General features: G+C 36.2%; 2 protein-coding genes across 2 annotated transcripts in view; one reads left to right on the plus strand and one right to left on the minus strand.

The window, feature by feature from the left end:
* LOC129415664 (uncharacterized) overlaps nucleotides 1-12694 on the plus strand; it is a 28797-nt gene extending 16103 nt beyond the window's left edge. The window contains exons 4-8 of the mRNA XM_055169732.2: nucleotides 3993-4161; nucleotides 4616-4743; nucleotides 5279-5400; nucleotides 7891-7994; nucleotides 11239-12694. Coding sequence (XP_055025707.2) covers nucleotides 3993-4161; nucleotides 4616-4743; nucleotides 5279-5400; nucleotides 7891-7984 — 513 coding nt within the window. The 3' untranslated portion in view covers nucleotides 7985-7994; nucleotides 11239-12694. The remainder of the gene's footprint in view (nucleotides 1-3992; nucleotides 4162-4615; nucleotides 4744-5278; nucleotides 5401-7890; nucleotides 7995-11238) is intronic.
* A 5398-nt stretch (nucleotides 12695-18092) lies between these two features.
* LOC129415954 (uncharacterized) lies at nucleotides 18093-20690 on the minus strand. Its single transcript, XM_055170157.2, has 2 exons — nucleotides 19833-20690; nucleotides 18093-19503 (listed from the first exon to the last, which is right to left on the minus strand). The coding sequence occupies exons 1-2, from the start codon at nucleotides 20226-20228 to the stop codon at nucleotides 19258-19260; spliced, it is 642 nt and encodes a 213-aa protein (XP_055026132.2). The 5' UTR covers nucleotides 20229-20690; the 3' UTR covers nucleotides 18093-19257.
* Nucleotides 20691-22967: the final 2277 nt, after the last annotated feature.

Here is a 22967-nt window from a genome sequence, read left to right on the forward strand (position 1 = left end):
TAAAGTATTTTTAATTTACAAAATAAACTAAACTAAAGTAAACTAAAAAGCTAAGATCATCAAAGTTCCCTACTAAAGTATGCCCAAATTTATAGCAGTATAGTTAATAATAAAGATATTATTAATGTGTATCCCATAGAAAAATATGACCTCTTATTATTTTTATCTCAGAATAAAATGGTACACCTAGACTTGAATGTTATCACCCCAAAGCCAGGGAGACGCCATCATTTCTATCAATATTTTGAAAAGTTATGTGTCTTTTTCTAATATGCTGGTATTTGTTTTTCATTTGGGATTTGCATAACATTGAAATAGTAACATAATCCCAAAATGTTTTGACTAGTAATGAAGCTGTGCTTTTGGTATGTGGATGCAAGAAAGGGAACTCCAGAATGTATATATCAAATATCAAATAATAGCAAAGAAGATTGTTTTCCAAAATAATTTAGTTGAACATGGGTGTGGCAACATGATGTAAAATCTATCATGATCCCACAATCAGTCGCGTCCTCAAGGCCCATAAAACTAAACAGTATTGTGTAGATGTCTTCCTGACCTCTGCATTCAGAATTGCGTTCATGGTTTTCAGACAGTCAAGTCTAAACCGGCTCTGTCATGACGGGCCGCAGGGCCGGAAAAGCCTTCCACCGTCACAGTGAGTGAGCTCAGTAGGGGTCTGCACTTCAAAGTCATCAAAGAAACCAGGGAAAGAGGGACAACTCAAAGCGCAAGCCATTTTGTTGGGGCACTGAAAAATTGCAAATAACAGAAATATATTTATTTGCAGTGATGTATGTAGTCCAGTTTGTGAGATTTTTCAATTGCAGATTAAACAGTGAAACAATTAAAGTTTAGGCTTACTTACTTTAAAAAAAAACAGAGGTAACTGATGTTAAAATATTATAGACACAGTCTGTGGACCACACTGATCTACACTAGATGTGTTTGTCTTTGGAGCGAAAGCAGCAGGCAGCAACATGCTGTTAGACACATCAAAACGCAAGGGGAACTCCACTGAAACGTGTCTATTCGCCACCATAGACCAAACTGGTCCCACCACCGTCTTACTCACCAGTATGCTTTCATCTGCACTCATAAAAAGCATTAACCACACATTATGCAGTTATCACTATTGTAGCGTCTTCAGCCTCTCCTGTTAGTCCTCTTTCTTGACCTCTTCAGTCATCAGCTGTGACTGATCAGATGAACCGATATCATAGCAGGATGAAGCATGTGTTGTTTTGGTTTATGGGACATTTAACGTATATCCATTATCTGCTTGTCCTTTTTAAATAGCTTTTATGCGCTTATTTTGTGCAGGGCGGGTAAAAAATAACATCCTGATCAGGTGGTCCTAAAAAAACTTGGCGGAAATGTTGTAAAGCAGGCAGCATTTCGAAGCATCAGTGAATTCAGAATGATATAAAAGGCAGTACTCTTTCAAAAAGTACACCTTTGTACCTAAAGAGCGCATATTAGTACCTCAAAGGTACATGAGGGTACCAAATAAATGCATGTTTTTTTTTTAAATAGATAGCAATTGGATTGACTGGGGAAATCAATCAGTGACAATAAAGCCAAAGTGGCAAACAACAACCAATCAAATCCTCTGCAAGAACCTATCAGCCACGACATCATCACCTCATCACTCAAACAGTGTTTACAATGCCAATACAGATGTAATGCAGCTAAGAGGATAATCTTGGATAAACAGAGATTTAGGAAACACCTTATCAGTTTGACAGGCATTAACATTGTGAGGAAAAACTGCCCTGTGAATTTCAGAGGGTGACTGATCTTTAAAAAATGAGAAGTCTTATCTAGTATTTGTAATGCATGCTAGCAAAAATGCCAACACTGTATTGCACTGTAAAATCGGGCTGGCAGACAAATCTTGAGCAACAAGAATAATTGGTGGAAATGACACTATAGCGGATCTCAGAGTGAGTTGTGTTTCACAGGTGATGATGTGAAATACATTAGGAGTTGCCTGAAATAGTGACTCAGATAAAGCGATTTCACATAGGAAAAGCAATTCATGGTCATTCTGGTTTGTTTTCATGCTTTTAGTTGTTGAGAGTGAGGCTCTACATTACAGCTAGATGATGAATAATGAACTATGACATATAAGATAACCATAAGATTAGATAAAGTGAGATTGGGATTAAAAGGGCACCTATGGTCCGATTCACGACTTTAAATTCCCTTTGGTGTGTAAAGGGGGTCGCACTCAGGACGTGCAGCTCTGCGTCAAGTCGTGTCTAGGACAACTCGGAAGTATTGTAAACCGGAAGTGCACATTAAATAGCGCGAGCTTCGTCAGATAGTGTCTACTTCAAAATGCAAAATGTACGTTAGCAGCCAATGTTAATCGTAATGCAAAAAGTTATTTAATGATAAACTATGTGAGTGGCGCTCTGGGGCGCGACAGGGATTTGAGCAACTGCCTGAGTCGTTGCTGGGCGGTGCGCACAGGCGCAACTTGTCGGCTCCAGTGTGTGTATACTCATAGAAAGCAATGTGTTCGAGTTTTTTTAGAACGGCGCGGTGCTGAGCTGCGCATCCTGTGTGCGACCCCCTTAAGTGTGCATTAGTGCATGTTAACGAAATGCAAAAGGTACAAACCCCAAAGTAAACTATAATGTGAGTTATCGTCTCCAATGTAAATCTCTTCTCTTGTACTACAACAAACACACGGATTGTAGGCAACAGTTTACTTCCTAGGTCTGTTGACGTGGACACGACGGTCATTATCATAATTCCCCCCACTTCTGACTCAGATTGTGGAGAATAATGTGTTTTTTGAACCATAAACTATGCAAACACATTGTATTATACCAAATACACAAAATAATGTTGTTTTTTAGCAATGAAATAAGTGCCCTTTAATTCAAATAAGGGTTTAATATGTAAGGGATAATGTAGAGGCAGCCGGCAGCCATTGGGAAACAAGCCCCGACAGTGTGATCAGGACCCGACGCGAAGCGGAGGGTCCCGTATCACACTGAAGGGGCTCATTTACCCGACAACTACCGGCTGCCTCTACATTATCCCGCTTAATACACGGCTACTTGCCACATAGGAAAAAAAACTGGACATGAATATGAATCTGAAACATTTTATTGGCATATTTGTTTTAAATTAACATTTTTATCCTTCCGCGAAACTTTGCACAGATGCATAAAATGATCGTAATGCCTTATTAAGATCCTCTGCTTCATACTTGTCTCTCTCCATTTTTAAGTTAGCCAGTCTTTGAGAAGTTTTAATGCCCATTCTGTATTTTTTTGAGTGTTGGCTTCGTAGCTGTCATGATCTATTTTGTCAAGTTCAGTCTCAGTAAGCTCTCTGTGTCTTGTCGTTGTTCGTTCTTCTATCCACTGTTTAAATGTTTTGTTTTTTTCCGTACATGTTAAATTGAATGTCAAAATTTTCTATTCTTAATTGTGGTTGTCCAGTGTTTGTCACAAGATGGCGCCAAACAGTAATCTTTGTTGGTGCGGAGGGATTTAAAACATACAAGTAGTACCGGCTATGCGTTATTACTTTGGAGCGGTTATTATTTGAAAAGAACGACCCTGCAAATGTCTCAACTGACCAATCAGAATCAAGCATTCCAGAGAGCCGTGTAATAAAAACATTTAGAAATTAGCACCAATATCCAAAATATTAATACAACCAAATCTATTAAAAAAACTTTTGCTTTTTTTCTGTCATCAATGTGTTTGCAGGTTTTGAATCTAAAACAGATCTCTACATGCCAAGTATGTGCTTAAAAGGTCTTGGCTTGACCCACGGACTTTACATTAACACATTTAGACTTCATAAAGTGACTATTTTTGAAATTTCTGTCCATAATGGCATCACTAAACTTTTTTAATACAGAAATGCCTTAAGCATTCGTGTATCCATGCATACATTAATAAACAGAGAATGACATTTACAGAGTCCACTTCTCCATCCTCAACTCAGTTTTGTGTCTGTTTTAGGACTTTTTCCTTCAGCACTGTAGTTGCGGAGCCGCCAGCCTGGCCTTCCAAGAACTCAAGAGACATTTTCGCAGTGACCACTACAGCCTGACGGCATCAAGCAGCACTCTGTCCGACCTCAGCACAATCCCGGAGGTCACGCGCATCCCCCTCAGGGCAGCTGCGAGAGGTCAGTGGGCAAACACACCTGGAGCTGGGATTAATCGATGTTTACACTGCTGAAACTTGTAGAAAGAAAAGCTTTTAAGCTGTACATAAGCTACTTTAATTTGATAATGGATTTCATTATGATTGCATAATTACACTGGAAAAGTCTGTCAAAATGAAAGTGTTGTCATACCCCACGTTGACCTCTTGGGTGTATCATACAGAAACCCGTGCCGTACAAACTGCAATAAAGACACATATCCTTGTTTGCTTTTCTTCCATCTCAAATTCCATCAGCTGGGTGTGTGACAAAACATTAGTCTTTGGGGAAATGAGAAATTAATACCTCGGCAATAGGTGGAATTTCTGGTATTCCACATAAACAGACCAAATCTCAGGGATTCGGAGTTTAGAGTGAAATGAAGGATCAACTTACCACATCGTAACACATTTATGATAACTTTCTGCATCCACAGATGCTGAGATGGGCTGCCAGGTGACCACTCCCCTCTGGAGGCGGGGCTTAAACAGGAGGAGCTACACAGAAGGAGAGGCCAAGTACTTGAGTGACAGTGCTGAGGTTCTCTGTGCGCCACATAGACGGGTGAGTTAGTCAAACTTCAACAGATTTAAAATCTCTGACTCACTTTGACAATTACGCATCATTCGGCACACAGGGGAAGGGTAATTGAAACAAATTTGCGGTCAATCTGATGCATCTGTTTCCTCTGTCAGTTTAATGACAGTACAACAAAAGTTGAGTAAAGGCACACAGACATACAATAATAGACTTGTGGTATATTTCAATGCTTCTGAGTCCATGCAATAGCTTGTATAATTAAAAGGGCAGTTTGTTTATGAGACACACCGTAACCAAACATAGGATATAACAAGATTTAGCACTGCTAACATAAAGGACAATGCAATGCTCAATATGGCTGAAGTCCCGCCTTTCAGTTAAAAGAACCTGTCAACCTGTGTGCATACTCATTCAAGTAGATAGGACTTTAATATTGCATGCCTGAAAGGGCTAAATGGACCAAAAGGGGCTTTGCAATAATTCAAAAGAGTACTGTACAGCCCCATTTAAACAGACTGTGGTCCATCTCTTACCATATCTGTTGTTTGTTTGTCCACAGTTAAGCGAAAACTACACTTGGGGACGAGTGAAGGAACTGGTAAAGAAGACCAAACTGAGGAACCAGAGCCGACTGGGACTGTCTTCAGGATCCCTAAAGAGATCATGCCCACAGCTTTACCGGTACTGCATCCATCCACTCCACATGTGTTTCGATTGTTTAATAGTTTCGGTACATTAGCATTCAAAACAACAGTTTGATCTGATCTGAAGGCTGCATGAATGTTATTTACTAAATAAACAGAATATTTCGTTATTATTTCTCAAGCTCAATCCAAATATCCCACAGATGGCTAGTTTTGATATTAACTCGTACTGGAACAGACAGAAATTCACACTGCTGTACTGGTTCCCATGGGAGCTCTAAAGCAACTTCTGGGAAGTCATATCACAAACAAGTAGTACTAATGGGACCGTTGCTTTGATGTTATGACTCACTATGTTTCCATGTGATGAAGATAAAGGTTTCATCACATGTGCATGCTGAAACTGTAAACAGCTTGGCTTCCTAATCTCCTGTGTACAACGCCTCCTCTTAAATATCTTGGCACTGGACTTGTGTGGTAGTCGGTGACTAGTACCACACTGAATGAATGGGCGGAGAGATGAATACTTAGTAGATGCTAGATCACACAGCTTCCATTATGATGGGATTGATTCTGGATGATTCCAACACAATTCTTGATGTTCTATATTTGGAAATGTTTTTCCTAGCAAGTAATATTCAAAAGAATGATGCCTAAAGCCTGCAGGATAGTCTGTTTTTAATGCATACATGAAAATATGCATATTTTCTTCCAAAGCAAAGTATGCATGGTTACAAAAATCCGGTGGTGCGCATACAGTGCACGCGTGCTATTCTGATGACACAATTCGCATCACATGCACTGTATGGGGACCGTCACGTATGTGTAAAAACGAGACTATACTTTTAGCTTAAAGGGACATTCCACTTTTTTTGAAAATATGCTCATTTTCCAGCTCCCCTAGAGTTAAACATTTGATTCTTACCGTTTTGAAATCCATTCAGCTGATCTCCGGGTCTGGCGATATCACTTTTAGCATAGCTTAGCACAATCCATTGAATCTGATTAGACCATTAGCATCACGCTAAAAATAACCAAAGAGTTTTGATATTTTTCCTATTTAAAACTTGACTCTTCTGTAGTTACATTGTGTACTAAGACCGAAAATTAAAAATTGTGATTTTCTAGGCAGATATGGCTAGGAACTATACTCTCATTCTGCCGTAATGATCAAGGACTTTGCTGCCGTGGCATTGCTGCGGCAGGCGTAGTGGTGTTGCGCAGTGCCTGAAAATAGTCCCCTTGGTAACTTTCAATGGCAGGGGACTATTTTCGGGCAGTGTGTAAAATCAATATTATTAGGTTGTGGAGGATAATAGACACATAACAGCTACAAATGATTTATTAGAACATCCTGTTTAGGGTGACAGTATTGGGGGGAGGAGTCATTCTTATTCTTTTTTTTTGGTTTGGGTCAGTTTTTTACAAGACAACTGCACATTTTGTATACTGTATATCTGCTAAAAGAAGTACACTAGCATACACTCTCAGAAAAAAAAATGGTTTAAAAGTTGGTACCTTTTAAATAGCTCCTAAAATATACAATTTAAAGCAACACTAAAGTTTTTTTTTACCTTAAAATAACGTTTCCAAAAAAGTTTCAGTCGTTCATCCACTCGAAACAGGGTGAACGGCACTTTCACATTTGCTTTGCAGCCCTCTATCGGCCATAACCACACTAAAGAAGTTTCCAACCGTCGGGTCGCGGTCCTGTAGTTCGAGTGAAAACTACAAAAACTTGCTTTACGGCAGACCTACAATCCAATGCAGTCGGCTAAATTATTTACGACAGTAGTAATGGACAATTTCACTTCCAACCTGTAGGGGGAGCAAAGAGCAAAAACTCTTTAGTGTTGCTTTAAGTACAAATATATACCTTTGAGGTGCTAATATGCACTCTTGTCCTTTTTTGAAAGGATACCCATTGACAGCATTTGTACCTTTTTTTAAAAGTGTATAGATGGTCTCAAACCTAACAGACTAGGGCTAAAAGGTAAAAACTATAGGAAGCTCAAACAGCGACCTGACTCTGAGGAATCTAGTGGGAGTAAGGTATAGTTCATGGGCAAAATAAACATGTTTCCCTGGCCCCTCAACCTAGTGCACAAGTGCGGTGCGATTCTGCGCACACAGTTTGGCACAGAAACAGAATTAATAGGTACGGGGCTGCAGTGTCAGGCTGGAGGTATGCTTGTGGGAGTAGAAGAATTCTTCATGTATTTCACTAATAAGATGAGATATGAGAGCTACACTGAATGTGCTCGCCTCCCAAGAACAGATACATTTAGATCCATATGGAGCAGTAGTTCATACAATAAGACGATTGTGAAGCACATATTTGCGCTGTGTGTGTCTGAAGCGAAGTGAATTAATGGGGCATTAGCATTAACTTTAGTGCTACTTATGTAAAAAAAAAGTTACGTTATACTTTATTAATTAAAGTCGTTCTTTATCATGATATGAAAATGACAATGAGCCACATGTGTTACTGTTACGGCAACTAATGTTTTTTCTCTCGGTTTCACAGGCCAGATGTGATATCATCAGAGCGACCCAGGATAAACAGAAACTCCATGATCGCTCTGGGCCATCACAAAGTGGATTATCTATGGCCCCAGTAGTATTTATCAGGTAAGCTGAGAAAATACTTTTACTGCCAATTCCTAGCCCTTGCGATTTTAACCGTGTTTTTAATGCAAATTAAGCAAACAATAAAATAAAATCGAGGTCACCACCAAATTAACCATGTTTTTTCTACAGTAACCACAGTTTTATCATGGTGTACACTCTCAGAAATAAAGGTACAAAAGTTGTCACTGGGACAATACCCGTTTAAAAAGATACATCTTTGAGTGCATATTAGTATTCCAAAGGTACATATTGGCAGTTCAAAGATAAAAATTCTACATATTCTGACCTTTTTTAAAGGCTACTGCCCCAGTGATCGCTCTGTACCTTCATTTTTGACACTGTACCAACGCTATCTTGTGAGAATTCGTACATATTTTACGAGTTGGCTAATTCGTATTAATTCATATGACTTCATTCATAATTTTGGTACGATTTCCCTTGACCCCTGTGACATTGGGGTTAGGTGTGGGGTTAGGGGTTCGGGTTCTTTGTTGTTGTTTTTTCATGAGAATCGTACAATTTTGCACAATTAACTTCCTGTGAATTGATACGAATTAGCCAACTCGTAAAAAATAAAATAATATAAACTCCTGTAATAAAGGAATGAAAGATTTGTACGTTTTTTACGAGGTGGCTAATTTGTATTATTTGCTGAATCTCATAGCAATTCGTAACAATTTTGAAAGTTGGCTAATTCATGAGAATTCATATTAGGTCTCTTTCATACATTTTAGTACGATTTGCTTCTCCCCAGTGACGTTGGGTTTAGGGGCGGGGCTTCGTTATTTCCCATTTCTAATAAACATACACATACATTTTTCTATTATTCACTATGTATGAATTCACCCCAGAGAGACCACACATTTATGTGTAAACTAATCTATCGTATAAGTGTAAAATAAAGCATTGAAGGGGTCGAACACATCCATGACATCACGCAACTGTAATCAATAGTGTTGCATACTTCATATCTCCAAAGAGATAGTTTTATCAGATTTATAAAAGACAGATCAGCTTTACAGACAGTTTACGGAAAAACACAAGATCCTAAAGGCGTACGGCCGGGCGGAGCGAGTCACGAGCAAGCAACACACAAAACATTAGTAAACTATCTCAGGATAACTTATGATTCATGTTTCGTGTCGTTTACATTATATGCACTTATGTGCCGATTGCCCACAAAACACAAATATTTGAAACAGTTTTACTTACCGCCTGCGACCCATTTCAATAAAATCCATAGTTAAACAAACACACACGTACATCTACCGTGGATAAACAAACTATATACAATGTTTCCATAATGTTGGGTTCTTTAGGAAGCTAAACAAGATTAAATTTCCCTCACAAACACACTTTTTTGGTGACATTGACTTTGTTTCAGCTCTTGGTCAGCTATTCTTTTTAAAGTGCCCATACAGCCCTGTATCACGAAATTAGGTACCTATAGTCACGTAAATTTGTGATTTTTTTTCTGTGACAGTGTCACATTTTTTCTGTGTTTTTACGTGACTGTATCACATGTTTCTGTTTACGTGTCAATAGTCCCTTTCACACACGCAGTCTTTACTGGTAATTTACTGGTAAATTGCAGTTAACAGATCATGTGTGAACAGAACCTTTCCGGTAAATCAGTGCTCCCAATTTACCCCCCTCAATATTTAAATTTAAGACAGGTTGTAAGATTACCAGTAATTTACCGGTAAGCGCTATGTGTGAACGAAAAATATAGGATTACCGGCATTTAGCACGGACGACGTCAGATCGGGCTGACAGCTTCAGACCAATCATAATGTTTTAATACAGATGACGCGTTTACCCCCGCACTGTTTTACGGACGTTTCCACACACACGCTGCTTGAAAGTCGAGCACACCTGAAGTTTACGTCCACATTTCTTCACCAAAGTTGTTTAAAACAGCTTACCACCTACTTGCCGAATTGCCGACGTCCTTAGCGTGCTCTCTGTGAAGCCTAAAGTGCAAACAGTACTGTTGTTTAAAACGCATTTTCGGTTTGACGTCGCCTCATGCAATGTTGTTTGGTCATGAGCAACTTCGCGACTGTCAGAGTTTACCATAGACGTAAAAACAACAAAATACGGACCGTGGATATGAACGATGTGGATTGTTTACAAATACAACACTGAGCTCAACGCGCGCCACAGGTACTTCCGCTTTCTCAACAAATTTACTGGTATTTTGATACTGATGTGTGAATGATGTCTTACTGGTAAAAAGACGGAATGTCACTGCATGTGTGAACAGCACATTTTTGTATTTACTGGTAAATTCATTCTGGTAAATTCATGGTAATTTACCAGAATTACTGTGTGAAAGAGGCTATTGTCACGTATTGGTTACTCAACTGTTTTGTCCTATTTTCAAACCATTGTCACTTCGGTTTAGGGTTAGATTTGGTGTTTGCATTAGGATATAACACTTTAGGTATTGGTTTATACTATTTTTGTCTGATTTATTTTTTGTCGCCTGGCGTTATGGTTAGAGTTGGGTTTGGGTAAGGATGCCATTATGTTAATCTAACCCTAAACCGAAGCAACAATGGTAAGAAACTAGGACAAAACAGTTGAGTGACCAACATGTGACAATGACACGTATACATAAATAAGTGATACGATCATGTAAAAACGCAGAAAAACGTGACAGTGTCATGGAAAAGAATAACAAATTTACGTGACTATAGGTACGTCATTTCGTGATACCGCTTTTTGAACCGTTGCCAATGTTTAGCATGAGGAATCCACTCTTTAAATGTGTTAATAAGTCAGAATATATGAATAATCGTTAGACATAGCCCTTTAAATTTTGGAGTTAATTCAACTTAAAAATATTAGTTAACTCAAAATATTGTGTCAACTAATATTGTAAGTTCAATTACCTCAAAATTTGAAGGTAACCAGGTAATTAAAACATTTTTACAATGTAGAAATATAAAATTGGATAGCCCAAAGTTGATTGGACTACTTAGATCCTCCGCAACGTTTCTCCCATGACCAATAGCATAAGAAGAATCCAGAACAGAAACAATAAACCTTTTGGTGCTTGGTCCATAATAATGACCAGTGTGCAGAGAATGGTGTCTGCATGTCTGTTTCAGGCCAATTGTTGTTTCAGTATTGTTTAGACAGTAGAGCTCTATCTCTCTGCAGTGTTATTTCAGTACAGCTGATATCATGCACATCGGGAATGAGCTACATGTTAACTCTGCTTTTGTTTTCTCATCAGACATTGAGCAGATGGTCTGCTATGGGGCAGCTTTTCATAAAGGGACAAAGTGAGGGCTTTTGCAGTCCAGCCTGGGATTAAAAGTGGAAGAAATGCACAAGACCAAGATGAGATGAATGGAATTTGAGTAACGGTGGAAAAATGTTGGTGTTTCTTGTAAATAATACAAGAAATGTTTATATGTTAATGGAAGTGTTAGGTTGATCTGTCGAGGGAGTTTGTTTGTGTGAGATATGTGATGTTTTCATATGTATACACTAAATACATGATTTTTATTAATGTATAGTCTTCTGTATATTTCTTTCCTGTCCTATTGGTGAAATATCTGTGATGAACTCAAATGATAACAAATGTTGAATATACATGCAGGTATTTACTCTTTTGTACCACTATTGTGATCAGAATCGTGTATATATACACATGTAACAGATAAATGAATCCATAAGGCATGAAACACATGTACTGATGAAACTTCATGCCTGAATTACATCTACAGACGTACGCATGGCTCAAATGATGGGTCTTATGATAACACGTTATTGACTTATGGCAGTTCTTTATGTTATATAATGCGTGTGACCTTTCTCCTCTCTGAGGAATGTGTATGAACCTAAAAAATGATCCTTAACTATGAATTTTCCTAATTCAAAAACTGCACAGTTCTCAGTGAGTAACCATACATGTTTTGTAATGCAGGCATTGCAAAAAGGCCCAACAATGGTCAATTTACAGTAAATGTAGTGGTGTTTATGTCAAAAATGCTGCAGCTAATTTTACAGGAGGGTATTTACATCTAAAAAGAAGACACATTTATTTCAAGGGGTCAGAGAAAGTGTAAAATGATCTAAATCTGTACCTCAGGGAGAACAAATGAATAATTCAAATGATATGCCATGGCCCTTTTAATTTATTTAAGCAAAGTCTAACTGCAAACTGGGACCATTGCCGTCTGGTGTTCACAATGAAACAATACATATAATGGGTTATGATTGATCCACAGTGTAAACAGCATTCAGGAAAGCTCAGAAAGCAGCTTTTTATCATTATTCTACTTTTGTCTTGGTTTATAGCTGAGTGAGGTACTAAAACTCGTTTTCAGATCACTGTAACCTTTCATGTGAAACAAATGATTTATAAATGAAACAACATAAAATTTAATGTTATATTGTTCATGGCTGGAAACTGTATTTCAAGGCAAAATGGCTTACAGCATAGTACAGCCTTTTAATGTATGCTTCTGTTTCATGTATTAATAACTATTCTGCTATGTGGTGTATAAAAATGAATGAGTGCTGATGAATGACAGAACACTTGTGGACAGAACGCAAAAGGTGCTTTTGTATTGTCTTTTGCATTGTAGCGTACCAAATCGACAGAATAATTCAATATGCATATTGCATTGTTATTCAAAGTTATTTTTTAATAAATAAAATTTGATATTTCTAAATAACATCAACTTTGTTCATGAATGCATTTTATTTATGTGCAACTAAATAATTAAATAATACACTTTGCTTCATTTAGTGCAGATGCAGACATGTACATTATTATCTAAAAACCTCATGAGTTTATGATTTGAGTCAATCTGGCAACGAATAATACTGAATATTGATAAACAGCATAATATTAAAAAAATATACTTTTAATGAATGACTATTTATATAATTTAGTGCTGGGCAAAGATTAATCGCATACAAAATAAAAGTTGATTTTTGCATAATATATGTGTGTGTGTGCTGTGTGTAATTATTATGTATATTTAAACACACATACATTCATATATACATTTCAGAAATGTTTCATTTATAAATATAAAAATGTAAAAAATGTAAATAAATATATATACACATGTAAATGTTTCTTACATGCATACATTTGTGTGTTTTTTTATATATACATTATAATTACACACAGCACACACTTGTATATTACCGGTATGCTAAAAATAATTTTTCTTTAGTATGTGATTAATCACAATTAATCTTTGCCCAGCACTACAAGATTTAGGTGAGAATTCAGATCATTAAGATTGAGAGTAAACATAAGCATTATTCTTCATATCTCAGATTTTTCTCTGTGTCCCTAAGGTCATTGTATCATGTATGCAGTTCAGGAAGTACTGTAGTGTAGGTCAGTGGTTCCCAAACTTTTTCAGCGTGCGGCCCCCCTTGTGTACGGTGCATTCCTTTGCAGCCCCCCAAAGAAAATTTGTGACAAAAAACTGTTCTAAAACTCAACATTTTAATAAAAAAACATTAAATTATACAAAAAATAATTAGTTTGGTTAGTAGCCTTATTTTTTAGGTTTAATTACACAGAATTCATGATAAATTAATGTATTTCATAATATGTCATAAAACTGGGGCCCCCCTGGCATCATCTCGCGGTCCCCCAGTTTGAAAACCACTGGTGTAGGTGATCCGTGAGATTAAAAAGTTATAACATAAGCAACATTTTTAAACAAACAAATAGTTTAAATGTGATTATTTTTAAACACACATGTACAGTAAGAACATACATTAAACATCAAACATAAATATGTTATCAAATACAGTATAAGGTAACCCTTACTAATTGTATTATTTTTTCAAAGCAGTCGATATTACTTGATATTACTGCCTCCCTCTGGTAAATAAAGGTCATGCATTCTTGTAGCCTTCTGGTTGTGTCATGTTTCTCTTCACTTCTTCATGACCACAAATAGAGCAAACTGTGTTGATTTTAATATGAGAATATTTCATTAAATTCTACTAAAGTAAAACCAAATGTAGGTCAATCTATGTCTTGGGGGCAGTTTATAAAACATTTTTATGAAAGCTGGGTGACTGTGAATATAAAGCACGTTTTTTACTCTCAGATGTGCTGGGGGGTTGGATTCAGGATACATTCCTGCAAGTCCAACACAATAGAGTCATAAATATGTTATAAAACACCATCTGCAGCTACAGATAACCACAAACACACAGCAGAGGTGATATACAGCCTAGATGAATGTGTGCTGATCATTGATCATTTATGTATCCTGGCACTCTCTACTGTAGCAATACCTCATTTGTTCCCCCCCCCCTCTAAATATGCAGAAGTAGGTCAGAAAAGGTGATGTGTCTATGGCGCAATAAAATAACTTATTTTGGCTTGAATGTATTTCATGACAAACCACAGTTTTTCTGTATTTATTTGGCAATAAATCTATAAATGTGTTAGCTATTTGCCTTACTAAATGCCAAGAAAGTATTCAGCTATCATAAAAACCTAAGAGTGATACAGTTTCAAGAGTAATTTTAAGTAATCACAGTGTTGCTAAATGCATGTTATGCAATTTGAAACAACATAATTACCAAAAATTCTCACATACATAATCAGATTTTAAATGTTTTAAACATAACAATGAAACCGAGAATTGCAACAACAGTTCAGCAAACCAAATTCCAGTATGTTTGTACATGATGATATTTTTTACTGGATTATATGTTATTTAAATTAAAACAGCAACAAGAACAAATTTTAAGTAGTTTATTGACTTTAGGCAAAGTATTTGATTTTCTGAGACGCTTTCATCCAAAGCAACTTATAGTGCATACATCAGTATGTCATGTGGTCCTTGGTAAATTAAACCATTGCAAACACAATGCTCTAAAACTGAGCTAAAAACACATAATAAAATTCTGTTTACTTTTAGTTTTAATGTGACTGACAAACCCAGACCTATACAGACCTGTTTATATATTTCTTGACAATCATTTCCTTTTGTGTTCAGTAATTTTGTGATTAATACACATTGCTTGTCAGAATGGTAGGGATGTACTTGATGTATCACTGTGACAACAGCTCACCCTTGCTACTTGACATTACCTCAGTGATGGCTAAAGCCACTTGAATGTGCTAAATTTGTATGAAAGTGTCCAAGTCAAACATATTTTTAAAATAAGCCACGTAATAAAAAAACAATGACTCAATGATTTTTTCCCGCGACTTTTTCAAAATAAAGAATCCCAAAGTTGCATATTATAAGCGAACTTGGCAACTATTGTGACTTCCTCCTCCCGCTGAAACGGGCTTCGCTGTTTCAAACTTCAATCAACCAATCAGACCAATCAACCTTCGTAAATATTTGTATACGCCCAATCAGTGTTGTGTAGGGCGGGATTCTATCGCGACGTGTCACACATGTGTATTTGGTTCTGTGAAAGCCTAGTCCACAAGTACATGGGTATTTTTATAAGCGGAGTTTTTCCCTTCTTCGTGTTTAAACGAACACGCAAAAACCTTGTATGAAGTGCTGTCAGGAAAATGACAAACCAACAGATGGCGATATATCTATAACCGTAAACTCTGTTGACCAATCAGAAGCTATTGCAGAGTTTCCCCTCAGCACATCACAGGCCAAAAACTTTGATTTCACCGGCTACACGACAACACTGCAACGTTGTTTCTAAAAATCTTTACCCTGGTAGGAGTTTTTTTTTTATATAAAAGTTCGGTTTCAGTCACCTGATACTGTGTTTGTGTGTTGACAAACGGCCAAACCACATAGAAAAACGTGTGGACAGGGCCGTATGTAATGTTAGCGTTTTTCTTGGTTGCTAGTTTGTCATAAAAGTAACGTTAGCAAAAATTTTCATTTCATGAAGTGTCTTTATAAATATTTTTCTCAGTTTTTGAGGAGAATGTGGATTTGTTGAAGTAAACACCAACTAGCCAGTCCACACTCTCAAAACTATTATTGCTATGCTGTTAGGATTATGGATCATGGTTGTGAAGAAGAAAGTACCTAAAGTGCAGGCTATAGTTTTGGATGATGCCAGGTTAAAGAGTCTGATGGGTAAGTTAAATGCCAGTGTTATTGTCTTATTTTCTATAATAATCAATTATATGTTTCTTATGTGATGTGATGTGATGTGATGTGATTGTGATTTCTGTCTGTCAGATGCTCTATCTGTTGTGGGTGATAGTACATCCACACATCTTGCTCAAGTTCTCAAAGACAGTCTGTCCTCCTCTGAGCCTGTAGAGCAGATCCAGCTCATCTCTAAGGTCAGTGTATACCTGCATCATATTAGACTGCTCACTACATTCAACCTGATCTTCTGTGTATTACATAAAACATGGTTCCTAATCTTCAATATGTACACAGCATCAAGGATCCCACAGTCTTAACTTTTATTGATTTGCAAAACCAATTAAAAAGATTAGATATCTTTATTTTTTATTGCATTTTACATATAAGGAAATTAGTGTGCATTTCATGAAAGTGTAGTATTTATGCAGAAGCCTTTACATATAACATTTACATACAAATAACATTTACATACACACAAATTACAACAAAAATAAACTAAGAAAGTTTGTACATTTAAACCTTTTAAATGTTCTTGAAGTATTCTATATATGATATTGAAACTGGTTTGTGTTAATGTGTGCAGGCAGGATCCATGCTGGAGCAGTTGTGAGAGGATGATGAGTCTCCTTCAGGTCCTTTACTGCAAGCTTGCTTAAACACACTGACGTTCTTATACATCACACTGCCAGTCAAGAATCCACTGAAGAGAGCCGTAGCAAGGTTTGAAACATCAACATTTATTCATCATGTGTTATCAGTGATATTGTGAATCAGTTCCCACTTATTATGTGATGGGTCTTGTTGTCCAGGTTGATAAAGAAATAATTGGATAAAATTGACACACATTTTATTCTAGTAAATATATCTCAAGGTGGATTTAAAACCAATATTAAAATCACTTCTAATAAACACTTATAACCCATGAACTTTAATTTACTATGTTGTAGCTCTTAAATACATCTGTTTAATAAAGGGTTAAAGAGAAACTTTTCAGGACAATAAATAATCCTATTTTAGACTCTTTCAAATGCTTTTCAAAGATATTATGTTGTTGGAATTATAGTTTTACCACAAACAAACAACACAGAAAGGACACTGCAAAATAAAGACATGACACAATGATTCGCTTTTTAAGTAATAATATTTATTTATTAGTATAAAGCTGTATTATTAAGTTAAGAATTAATATATTATTAATATATAATAAATAATATAATAAATAAATAATATAAAGTGTTTATATTATAAATGTATTTATTATAAAGATCTATATATTTACATATTAGTTTTAAAATTAGCTTTATATATTAGTATAGAATTAATATGTTAATAATATTTGATACATGAGTGTAATAACAGTATAATTAATATATAATACATTATAAAGTATCTATATTATAAATATATATTATAAAGCTATAATTTTAGTTGTATATTTATTTATATGTCAGTTTTAATTTTAGCTTTATATATTAGTTTTAATAAAGCTTTAATATTAGCTTTCTATTTAGTATAAAGCGGTGTTATAAAGTTTATAATTAATTTGTTATTAATATATAATTGTTAGCATAATGGATAAATAATATAAAGTATTTATATTATAAATGTGTATATATTATAAAGATATATAATATTAGCTTTATATATATTTACATATTAATTTTAATATAGCTTGAGATATTAGTATATAATTACAATATTATTAATTTATAATATCTTAGTGTAATAATAGTATAATTAATATATAATACATTATGAAGTATCTATATTATAAATATATATTATAAAGCTATAATATTAGTTGTATATTTATTTATATATTAGCTTTAATATTAGCTTTCTATTTAGTGTAAAACAATATTATTAAGTGTATAATTAATTTATTATTAATATATAATTATTAGTATAATGGATAAATAATATAAAGTATTTATATTATAAATGTATATACTATAAAGATATAAAATATTAGCTTTATATATATTTACATAATAATTTTAATATAGCTTGATATATTAGTATATAATTACAATATTATTAATGTATAATATCTTAGTGTAATAATAGTATAATTAATATATAATACATTATGAAGTATCTATATTATAAATATATATTATAAAGCTAGAATATATGTGTGTTATAGTTGTTATAAATTCGTGTACATGTGAATGTAAGTTTGTTCCAGAGTAAAGTGCTGCTGTTAAAATGAGCAGTGCTGGAGTTTAGCTGTCAGCTGCTTGTAAAGCTGATCTGGAGACAGAAGAGGTAACTGAATCTAAAACTCAAGGTAATACTGTGAAATCTCAAAAACATGAAGGCAGAGGAACTGGAAACCGAGAAGACAAAGCACACCAACGCTTCAGCTAAGAATGACAGGACCTGCAAACCAGTCAATAAAACAACACAAGAGATGAACAAGACTTCTGAACAATGACTAATGAATATAAAAGCCGCACACCACCAGCTGAAACCTGCAAAGGGCAAAACCTGAACCCGAAACAACCTGCAGACCACCAGCCGAAACATCCTGCAAAAGACAAAACCTGAACCCGAAAGATCCTGCAGACCACCAGCCAAAACAAACTGCAAAGGAGAAAACCTGAACCCGACACAACCTGCAAAAGACAAAACAGACAAAATCCCGAAGCAACCTGCAGACCACCAGCCGAAGCAACCTGCAAAGGACAAAACCTGAACCCGAAACATCCTGCAGACCACCAGCCGAAACAACCTGCAAAAGACAAAACCTGAACCTGAAACATCCTTCAGACCACCAGCCGAAACAACCTGCAAAGGACAAAACCTGAAACCGAAACAACATGCAGACCACCAGCTGAAACAACCTGCAAAAGACAAAACCTGAACCCGAAACATCCTGCAACAATCAAGAAACCAGAAACACAAGGACCAGAAACAGAAGAATCACAAAAAGCCATGACATGAAACACAACAAGGATTAACAAGACCAGGATCACAAACTCATTAAAATGGGACCATACCTCATGTAAAGTGCAATGAAATCTTTAGTAATACATTTTACACAATTATCAAAAAAATAATGAAAAACATTGCTGAAATTCTTATACTTATGCTACGTATCTAAAGTGGTATTTACAATATTTACAGCAGTAGTTTTAGGTGTGACTGATCTGTGTGTTTATAAATCACACATTGATTCAGTACCTCTTGGGAGAAGGCTCTCCACTGATGTCCACTTCAATGCGAGGAGGAGCAGCTCCTGGTGTGGAGAAGATCTCTCTGATGCGGAGGGATCCATCAGCCTGCTCTTCCTCACAAAAGCTGGGACGGTTGAGTGCTTCCCACAGGCGCTGCTTGATCCTCAGACCCAGATCCAGGCTGTAGGGACGAAGCCGACCAGAGGGCAACCGTAGGAGGGGATCCACCGTGGAGTGATAGATCTCCTAAAAAGTATGGGAGGGAAACCATAAAGCGTGTGAAAACACACAAACGTACAAACGCAGCTCCAGGAAATGACTACAAGCATATTTATATTCTTTGTATTCTTTAAAACTTTTCAGGTATTTTCATGATAATAAAGAATATTTATAATGATTATGTTTGACGAGTGCTGCTTTTTATATAAACAACTTATACAGTGATTTTAGATTGATAAGGACGGATCAAAGAGCCGTAGCATGAACTAGCTGTGCATAATATCGCCTCTGCAATTCAGAATCAATACCAGACAAGCTTTATTTGTGTGTATTGCGATTTATCATTAGACCCTTACCTGAAAGTCCTCCACGGTGCGGCCGTTGATGTAGAGAGGTTCCTCTGGTGCCCTGTCCGCGGATAGTGCTGAGACCGGAGGCCTGAAAAGTGCTGGACAAAGGTCAGGAATAACAGCGGTGTTGTGCATGTACCTGTCCTCCAGCGTCTGGTGGTCCTCCTGCAGCTCAGCATCTCTCTTCCTCTTCTTCGGTGGCTGAACGGCTCTGGAGATGCAGCTGTAGGTGTGGTCCAACCCGGTCACGTCCACCATCACTGGGAGGTCAGCTACCTTCGACACCCTCGACCTGGAAACACTCAACTGGCCTACACAGTAATCATCCAAAAATTTTGAACGAACTCGTGTCCTTCGGAGGCCATACTCACCTGTGAAGGTCCTCACCGTGCTCGTCATCATGAAGATATCAACAAGATTCAGAAGCAGCAGAAAATCTTTTGAGAAATCTGTGTGTGTATCAAGATTGAGTAAAAATTTTGTTTTGAATTTGGTTTCTACAACTGATGTCACACGTATGACATAAAACACAAATCAACCAATCACGTGGCTCCTTGAAATGCTCTGTTAATTTCAAATATACGCTGAGTTCCACTGATGTAATGTAGAGTCTTTAAATGTAAACAACACTGTCAATATTCAATTAGAGCTGTCATTGTACTATTTTATCTTTTATTTCTTGTACATTAGTGAATATTTATATATTGAGTTTTCTACTTACAATAAATATTTTTATTTCAGTTGCATATTTTTTTATTAAATAAACATTTCATAAATATATATATACATAAAAAAGTAACACTAAAATCTATATAAATAGAACACAATAAGGGAATTATTTATACATTTTAATTTTTATAATCTATTTTTCTTCTTCACAATAGTGCAATAGCTAGATGTCCAGATTGGCTTTAGGAGCAGACAGTTGGGTGTCTATCTGAGTGCCTGTCTTCTTCACGCTGCACCGTGAGCACAGATCAATATCCTCACCTGACGGATTGCATCACTTCCTGTCTGGATCGCTTTCTCATTGATACCTTTTTCATGGATAGATGTTAAATATCACACATCTAATAATGTGTAAGTATTTTTATACTACCAAAGAAATGGTAACATTACAAACCTACATACATGTTTATACCCACACACATACAGTTACCTCCATAAATATTACACCAGAAGCACATTTTGTGTTATTTTAGCTCTTTAACAAAATTTATTCTAGTTACAGTCATATAATAAAGTGCACAATTTAAGCTTTTTTTAGAGGGTATTTACATCCAAATTGGATGACTGGATAAGGAATTGCAGCCGTTTGATATTGAAGGCCAAAAGTAATGCAAAGTTGACTTAAAAGCTTATCTTCATAAATTAAAGATGTTAAAGGTCTGGGGTTAATTTTATGTGTTGCATTTGGAAGCTGTAGCTATGAAACCACATCATGGGTTGATTAGACTCCTAAAGTCAGATAAGTCCTATAAAAGCCTTATACAGGTTGATAATAGTGTAATCTCTCCAATAAGACTAATGAGAGTAAAAATGATGAAGAAGGCTTAAAGGGGGTCGCACTCCAGGCGTGAAGCTGCCGTCAGACACCGCTGATGTGTGTACATTCATAGAAAATAATGTGTTTTATTTTTAGGTACATGGCCCGGCGCTTCTCGTCCGGTGTGTGACACTCTTAAGAACATCTCATGATACGAGCAGACAACATCTTCAGTAAAATAGTGTTCAGGCAGTGTGATTGCATTTCCATGCATGGTTTCCTAAGACAATGACTCGCTGGTGTTTGTTTGGTGATGTAACAGAAGACGCATTCAGATTTCACTTCTCTGGCTATGTAAAGGGTTTTTTCTTTATCATGGAGAGGATAATGCCGTCATCCACCATTGTTATCTTGTGTAAATATTTTAGTCAGAATCTATCAAATTGTTGATCTGGCCACTACTCATTTCCTCCGATCTGACTGATAGATTTATTGTGTTTATGAAACCTAAATATGGTCTGTATCATGTGCATAAAGATCTCCCTGAACCACATGATGAGGCTTCCAAATGCAAATGCCACACACACTTAAAATCAACTCCAGACCTTTAACATCCCTCATATATGAGGAAATTATTTAACAAATAGACAATGTCCATAAAATGTCTTTTGAGTCAACTGTCGCATTAGTTTTGGCCTCTTTATAAAGGGGAAGTTACATGTTAACGACTGTAATTCCTAAACTCTACATCCATTCTGCATGTGAATACCCTCTAAATAAAGCTGACTGTGTGCACTTTAAGCCAATATTCATTATATGTATCATCAGCTGTTTACTTTCTCTTAAGCCCTAAATGGTCGTGTTTATTAGGATACTTGCAAAGACGTGAATTTTAACGCATGTGTGTTTTTATGGCCAATAAAGCTGCAAAAATGCTCACTAAGCTTAATGAGCTCCGAATGCGTGACTTGCACATTCCTCTCACACAGAAACAGTGCACGCATATAGCACTGTTGTTTCTTACAATGGGCTTTAAATCACTTGTTTTTAAAATACAGTGCTTAAATACGTGTACAACAAACCGAGGAGAAACCTTCAGATCTTAAAGTAGTCTATTGACTTTAGGCAAAATATTTGATTTTGTGAGATGCTTCATTCAAAGCAACTTATAGTGCATACAAATTAGACATCAGTATGTGTGTTCATTGGGAAATGAACCCATTGCAAACACAATGCTCCAAAACTGAGTTACCGGAACACAAAATCTCATTCTGTTTACCTTTAATGTTTTAATGTGACTGACAAACCCAGACCTACAAGGTTTTGTCTGTGTTTTAAAGTAAATACTTTTGCTCATGCACACAACCTGACAGTCTTTACTGTTCATATATTTCTTGACAATCATTTCCTTTTGTGTTCAGTCATACTGTGATAAATACACATTGCCTGTCATAATGGTAGGATGAAGACATACTGTACTTGATATATCACTGTGACAACAGCTCACATCTGCTACTTGACATTACCTCAGATGGCTATAGTCACTTGAATGAGTTAAATTTGTATGAATATATCCAAGTGACATAAGTGACGTAAATTGTATATCTATATAAGCTACTTGTTTGTGCAGTTGATCTTTTTAAAGGGACACTTCA

The sequence above is a fragment of the Misgurnus anguillicaudatus genome, chromosome 11 (assembly GCF_027580225.2).
Source record: "Misgurnus anguillicaudatus chromosome 11, ASM2758022v2, whole genome shotgun sequence".
Taxonomy (NCBI): domain Eukaryota; kingdom Metazoa; phylum Chordata; class Actinopteri; order Cypriniformes; family Cobitidae; genus Misgurnus; species Misgurnus anguillicaudatus.

Coding starts and splice junctions, on each gene's coding strand:
- LOC129415954 (XM_055170157.2), bottom strand. CDS start 20,228: ATGATGACGAGCACGGTGAGGACCTTCACAGGTGAGTATGGCCTCCGA. Junction 19,504..19,832: donor GCACCGTGGAGGACTTTCAG/GTAAGGGTCTAA, acceptor CATACTTTTTAG/GAGATCTATCACTCCACGGT.